Below are 7,500 nucleotides of genomic sequence, written 5' to 3' on the forward strand. Positions count from 1 at the left end.
GCATGTTTCAGCTATAGTCAACTCTATGACATGTTTATAAGTTTGAATGAAATACAGACAACATTTACCAGTGAAATATGAACATGAATGGAAGATGAGAGATTGTGACCTGATGTTCCCCTCCTATTTATTGAGGCACTTAGTTGACGTTTTAGTTTGATATTGTACAAAACCTTTTTGAAATGTTTTTTTTTTAATGAACTTTACTTGATTGGGTGGATTTCAGGGATTAAGTGTGTTAAGAAAATAGATTTTTTGGAAGACCTCTGACACTGACTTTAAGGCTTCAACACAAAATCCAAGCAAAGGATTGTAAAAAGAGATGATATTTTAAGACATTTCACCTCATAGTTTTGGTTTGAGTTTCTAGGGCAAACACTAAAAATAGTGTTTATAGAAGATGATGTAAAATAGAAACAAACACACTATGTGGAATGGTTATTGTGAAAAATATGCCAGTGAAATATTAAATCAAAAATAACAGTTACACAGTATGACTTTACCATACTTTCAGTATGTTTAGAAAAGGATCAGACTATCCCACACCTACTCCTGTCTTTCATTAGACACCGTACCGACAGATGACTTCACCAAATTACGTCACTTTTGGAATATATAGCCCACTTTGTGACCCTTCAAGCAGGATTCAGGCAACCACTTGAGCTTAATATGCAAAGAAAGACCACTCTCGAACCAGATGAGAGGCCCCGCCATCGGTGGCAACCACAAATAAGCCCACCACCAACCTCATCAGATGAGGATGAGGGCAGCTGCCTGCCGAATCATATGGTATATCTCCGGAGCATTAAATGGGAGATAAGGGACGAGATACGACGCATACAACAGAAGACTAAACAACTGCGACATGACATGCATTTGCAGACTAAACAACTGCAACAAGACATGCAGATGCAGACCAAACAACTGCAACAGGACATGCTACGCATTACGAACATGATGCTAGCCTCACAAGGCAACATGTCACAGCACCGAATCCGTGTTATACCAACGCTTACATTGCAACAGACATCACTCACCAGTAATCTGGACCCACTTCAGCCCGAAAGGGCAGGCCCTGGACGTGAGCACCAAGCAGAGATGTGTACCCCCAAATGCAAGCGGTGTCATAGAAGGCATCTTGAGGTGCACGAGATTAATAGACCGGTTGCAGGTGACTCACAGGGTGAGGGATCAGACCCTGCTGATGTCGACCTGACCAACAATGACTGTGGTGTGGTAGGGGACGAAGGTCCCCAGACCAGGAGAGGTGCAGAGAGTTACGCGGACTATTCAAGTGACAGACACGACCGAAACAGTAGAAGCAGGATGGCGCCCGGAACCATCAGCTGTCCCGTGTGCATGGATGCCTACGCAGAGATCGTAGGCACTGGTAGGCTGGTGGTTTCTACTCACTGTGGTCATGTGTTCTGCAGTCAGTGTATCAGAGATTATCTACATCAATCTCACCACATCTGTCCTACCTGCCGCAAGAAGCTGACGCCTCAAGAATACCACCCTATTTACGTCTGAACACGGTGCAGTGTGTGTGTGTGCCTGCGTGTGTGTGAGTGAATGTGTACAGTATATGGGTCCGTAGCATAATACCCACTGAAGATGACAAGGGGCAATTCCACATGGCTCAACCTCATTGAGTGTAGGAGGTGAAGAGGTCAACCGGACGTTCCCCAAATGGCTGATCGGCCCCCTTCAAGTATGAGACTCTTTTAAACCTGTATTCTGCTCTACAGGAGTGGATCTGCTTTGGCTCTATGCCCATCAGAGTGGGCCGACAAACGAAAGAGATGGGGTATCAACTATAAATGCCTCACCACCGAGCGGTCCACTTGGAACTCCTTGCAAACATGTATAACGATTCCTTCTAGATGTCACTCCAACATTGTGTGTGATGGAGAAAGCCCCACAAACTCCTCTCAGATTAAGGTACTAACTTCAAATGAGTAAGCAGAGAGCTACGCAAAGCATTTAACGTGAAATAAATCAATTTCGATTTCAACCCACCCGGAGCTCCTCACTTCGGTGGAACCCGGAAAAGAGAAGTGTGATCCGTGAAGACAGCCCTTTAAACTTCATTAGGAGCTCAAGGACTCCAGAACTAACTTTTTACATTGCACTGGTGCGCCTAACTCTTTCCATTTATTTGCACCAGTACATAATTTAGGTGCACCCAAATATTTTAACTGCAATAACATATTTTATAATTTACAATTTTTTTGTCAGCTCCTATACACATTGGAGATTTCTTAACACAGTATGTAAATGTAGAAAAAAAGAGTATGTCAATGCTTGTAAACTAAAGGTACTGTAGGTGCAAAGTTAAAAAAATGTTTATTTCTGATATTTTGATGGCTATTTTATTAAACAGTTTTGTAGGTCAACAGGTGCCATTCAGGAAATCAAGCTGCATTAAAACTTACATTCTAATTCAAATCTGCAGCTGCTTACTTCCATGAAATGACACATTGTCGAAAACCAAAGGAGACGATATGGATTGCTTTTTTTACGCATGCAGTCACACACCAAGTGTGCACATTTAATGCATTTAATCTACGTGTGCAAGGCAAGATGTACACATTTTCTATGTTCCCTTAATTTCCAAATAGTTTTCAGTTAAAAATAAAATACTATGCTGTAGCATGCTGTATTTTGTTAGGCTACATCGCAAAATGCACCTGCCTGTCGTTCATGTATTGGAGATAGATATGGACGTTTGTTTTTTATCATATAACAGACTGTAATCACTAATGACTGGCAGTTTAACCCTTTAAGACCGGGAACGCATCAGTCATATTAGATTTCTTTGGCTATTCAAAAATAGCAGATATACAAGCTCGTAGCGCGGCACCAATCTGCTATTTTTGAAAATCGTGAAAATGTCTGCAAATCTTCGAATATATATTTTTTAATACAATTTTAGAATCGGCCTCAGGTCTTAATGGGTTAAAATCCCAAGGCAAACCCCTTGATTGGTGGTGCACAAACCTGTCTCAAATGTGATGTATGAAATGTTTCAAGTAGCCTAATGTCTGAAGCTTCTCAGAAGCAATTTCTGTAACTCAGAATTAGTGACAGCCCCTCTAAGAGTAAAACAAAAAGATATGAGAACTAGGTTTTCCTGCTCCTGTCCAAAGACAGCTATGGATGGAGAGATGAACAAACGACAGGATGATGGATGGTGAAACGACGATTATTTTTCTCTTTATTCCATTTTTTTTGTTTTACCTTGGGAAGAGCAGAAGCAGGAAGGCCCACTGTACTACCAGGAGAGTAGCCACACAGAAACTGACAAGCAACAGAACACACGCACGCACACACACACACGCACAAGCACACACAGAAAAGACAATGTAAGGAGAGCTAAAAGCCTAACACTCAGGATCTTGCAGTATGGAAATCATGCGAGTAAAAAGACAGTAGTCCACAATAGAGGGCCGTCCACACCAAGAACGATATACAATGTAAAAGTGTCATTTTAGATTTTTGCGTTGGCAATTCAACAAGAACAAAATGACAAAAGTCATATTCTACCAGGTGCTCTGTGTGTGTGTGTGTGTGTGTGTGTGTGTGTGTGTGTGTGATTGTTTTCATAGACCTGATTACTTGTTTTTCGGATTGCTTGTTTCTCGCCCAAACCTGACACCACACGGGTCTTCCCAACAATAGCGAAGATTGAAGTCAGTGTGAACATGGCCAAATAATAACTTAATAGCCAAACTAGGTCTAATGAAGCACGCTAGCATTTAGGCTAACCCTCCTGCCTGAGGCTGCAGTAAACTTGCACTGTCTGCATCTGTTGCAGTGTGAATGAGGGGAGCGGAGGGCGGTTACTGCGGAGGACGGGCCGTCTGCCCATTCGTGTCGCCATTGGCTTAAAGGAGTGAAGGACAGCCAGGATAGCCAATGACAAATAGGTGTCGCTTAGGTGTCGCTTAGGTGTCGACGATGTCTCTGTCTCTCTGTAGACTCAGGCGCTCTTCGAGCACCTGGTAAAAATAGCAGATCTACAGTACACACCGCGTCTTTTCATGCCGCGCTGCAAGATTGTACATATGCTATTTTTGAATATTTTTTAAGAATCTTGAAAGTGTGAGAATTACTGATTTAGAAGGCATTTGTAGAACCGGCCGCAGGTCTTTATGGGTAAAAACTAAATCTAAATTAAATTGAGTCCAAATCACAATGAAAGTGGAGAACCATATCATTGGGATGGATCACTTTGATGAACGATGGAAACACGATTTTATTTAAATTTTTGTTTTATTGTTTTTTTTGTATTATTATAAACTAGACCATACCAGTCGGGGGATATGAGCACCACGCATCATGGTCCGCTTGTTTCACGGATGTGGCAACACCGGCGCTTGTTTGACACACATGATTTGGCAACCCGAGAGCCAGCGAACGCAAACACGCTAATAAATAGCTGACATGTGGGGAAAGCGAAAAACGGGCTTGGTAATGGTCAATGGCTGTGTGCAAATGCAGATGAATTGCCCCAGCCACTGAGGAGAACCGGACAGAAGAGATTTCGGGCACAGACAGGCAGAGCTACAGACAGAGCTTTGTAGAATTATAGGATGATGTGTCTACTGAAACTAATCCTTCTATGATTATGTTAACACAATTTGTATTGTAATTTGTGTCTTTGTCTAAATGTTTCGCTGAAAAAAATCTAAATAAATGATAACAAAAAAAAGAAACCACTTCACAGGGCGCCACGTTCAACACATGACTCATGTTCAATGTGTTTATACAGAATGCGTTCATCAGTGTCATCGCATCATTATTGTTAGTTACCTTTACAGTTATATCATTCTTGGTGTGGACTCCACTTAGACATAAAAGATAAGCATAAATTGTATTTTCTCTTTATTGAGACAGATGTAGGCCAACTGGAAAGGAGAGTAGTCTAGGGAGAGAAACAGGCAGAAGACCCAAGCAGGATTGGAACCTAGGTTTCATTATTACTTGCTAGACGCCTGATACCTTTCAGTTGAAAAATAGCAATGCCGCCATCTGACAAACGCTGGGTAGAGGATGTTATGTCACATCTTAAACTTGAACAGCTAAAATATACAATATGGGGTTCCAACCAGAAATATGTTAAGGTCTGGCAACCGTTTCTGTCTTATTTTGAGGATGTGTTTCCTACCATTGCAACATAGCCATTAGCAAGTCTTTTCTCACATTCCTTTTCCCCCATCCCCCCAGTTATAGCTCATTTTATTTTATAGATTAGATGTTTTTTAATGTTTTTATTGACTTTAATTTTGTAACAGATTTAGCTTTTTGTGGCAATTTATTGTACTAAAATGTATTTTCATTCTTGGTTATTTAACACAACTGTTTTATGTTGTATTGAGTACTAGTGTCTGTGGTGTTTCGTGATTGTTTGTTACGTGTGTGTGTGTGTGTGTGTGTGTGTGTGTGTGTGTGTGTGTGTGTGTGTGTGTGTGTGTGTGTGTGTGTGCGTGCGTGCGTGCGTGCGTGCGTGCGTGCGTGCGTGCGTGCGTGCGTGTGTGCGTGTGTGTTTAAAACATGTTGGAATAATTCATTACAAATATTTATGTTTTAATAATAGTAAAAGGTTTCATTGTCTTGATGCCAACCCTGCTAGTTTAAGATCATGCAGTGAAAATAACACAGCCGTGGAGAGGGAGAGGAAGAGGGAGAGGGACTATCCACCTGCAGCACTCATTACGTTGAGTTGTTCTATAGCAGTGGTTCCCACACTTTTTATCTGGAGAAATTTGTAGATCGACAATTTTCACCACTTCTTAAACATGTTTTAAATAATGTATGGAGTTTCTTTGATTTTGTTGAAATTCATGAAATTCTTTAGAAATAGTTAGATATTTAAATTTTTTATTATTTTCAATTTTATTTTTGTAGATCTTGTGAAATAATAATAAAAAAAGCGTAGGAAATAAAAAAGCAATATTTTATCCATGACCCATAAAAATGTGGCCGCAACCCACAAATGGGTCCCGACCCAGTGTTTTGAAAACACTTCTAAAGTACAACGCTGCGAAGCATCCATAGACGTTCACCTACTTTTGATTTACTTTATTTTGTAAAGGGTATTACGGTTCAGAAGACCAGAAGCATCAGCAGGTGCAATCATTTAACCACTTGAACCCTAGCGTCAATATTCTGGGGGGAACATCTATCTAATAGATCAGCTATTTTTGGCGAAGAGATTTGGCTTAGATGGAAAAAGTGGTCAAAGTAAAGTTGTAACTCAAGTCCAGTTCTCTGCGACTAGAGGGGTTTCAGTGGTTAAAGGCACTCCAATCTCGGAACTCATTGTCAAATAAAAATCACACCCAGTGTGAAGAGAGTGGTGCCTTTGAAAGTGTAACTGGTTGCATCCTTGTGTTGCAATCAGCAACAATATGTTGTCACGTGACACTTTACAACATATTGTCACGTGTCACGTGAAGCTTGACCAATCAGCCGTGCTCAAACATACGGACGGACATACGGACGGACGGACATACGGACACACGGACAAAGTCAAATGTAGGAGTGGTTGGCACCACTCAAAAAGGAAAAACAGCGTTTTTCACTTGAAGCTCCGAATCTGTTCTTGAGATATTAAAGGCACTCTGACGTCATATCAATGTCCCAATATGAAGAACTGTCCTGAAAACTTTAGCATTCTGCAAAGCAGTTTATTATTGTTTTACTCTCTAATTGTTTCTACCCAGTTTTGGCAAGGAAATGGGAGATTGTAGTCTATCGTCGAGGTCATGCACTTATTCTTTGAGGTAACGGTGCTTGTGTGCGTACGTGCGTGTGTGTGTGTTAGCATTACCATGGCAACGTCAGCCTGGAAGATCTGTTTGATGAACTTGTTCTTAGAGGAGTGGACCAGCTGGATGATGTCACCATGCAGAGTGTCTCTGTTCTTCTCAAGGAAGCCTGGGACACACACACACACACACACACACACGCACACATACATACACGCACGCACGGTTACACAAACACACAGTTACTCAAACAGATACAAACAATCTGCTTGTGTCCTCCCTAAAGGGGTTTTTGTTATTTTGTAAATTGTGCCGTTTGTCTTACATTTCATGTTTGGCCCTTAACCAACAGTCTGTTCCCACATTGTTGGCCCTCTGCCCTAAATGTCTTTTTAACATTTGTAATAATGGTATGTGTAATGTATTTTATTCATCCCGGCGACAACTAATATCATGATTGTGTTTTTTACTGGCCTAACTTTGGTCCTTACATTGTGGGTATTCAATCATAATGTCGATTCATCCCATGATGTCATGCTATAAATAGTAAGTTGTAACTAGATGAATCTTCCACGTGTAGAAAGGAAAGGTGCACCTCTCATTTTTGTTGGCCTCTGGACATTGGCTGATTGAATGGCATGCCCCTGCCTCTCACCTGTTTATAAATACACCCATAGCCTGTATTTCTTTATGACCTGAAGAAGATGTAATCTGACATCGAAACGTT

The 7,500-nt window shown here is 41.1% G+C and overlaps 1 protein-coding gene across 1 annotated transcript in view; it reads right to left on the reverse strand.

Annotated features, from left to right (window-relative positions):
* myo7aa (myosin VIIAa) overlaps positions 1-7,500 on the reverse strand; it is a 67,905-nt gene that overhangs the window by 39,660 nt on the left and 20,745 nt on the right. The window contains exon 15 of the mRNA XM_084063760.1: positions 6,836-6,942. Within this exon, the coding sequence (XP_083919886.1) occupies positions 6,836-6,942 (107 nt within the window). The remainder of the gene's footprint in view (positions 1-6,835; positions 6,943-7,500) is intronic.

Source organism: Gymnoscopelus microlampas (assembly GCF_963454915.1).
Source record: "Gymnoscopelus microlampas genome assembly, chromosome: 8".
Lineage (NCBI taxonomy): Eukaryota > Metazoa > Chordata > Actinopteri > Myctophiformes > Myctophidae > Gymnoscopelus > Gymnoscopelus microlampas.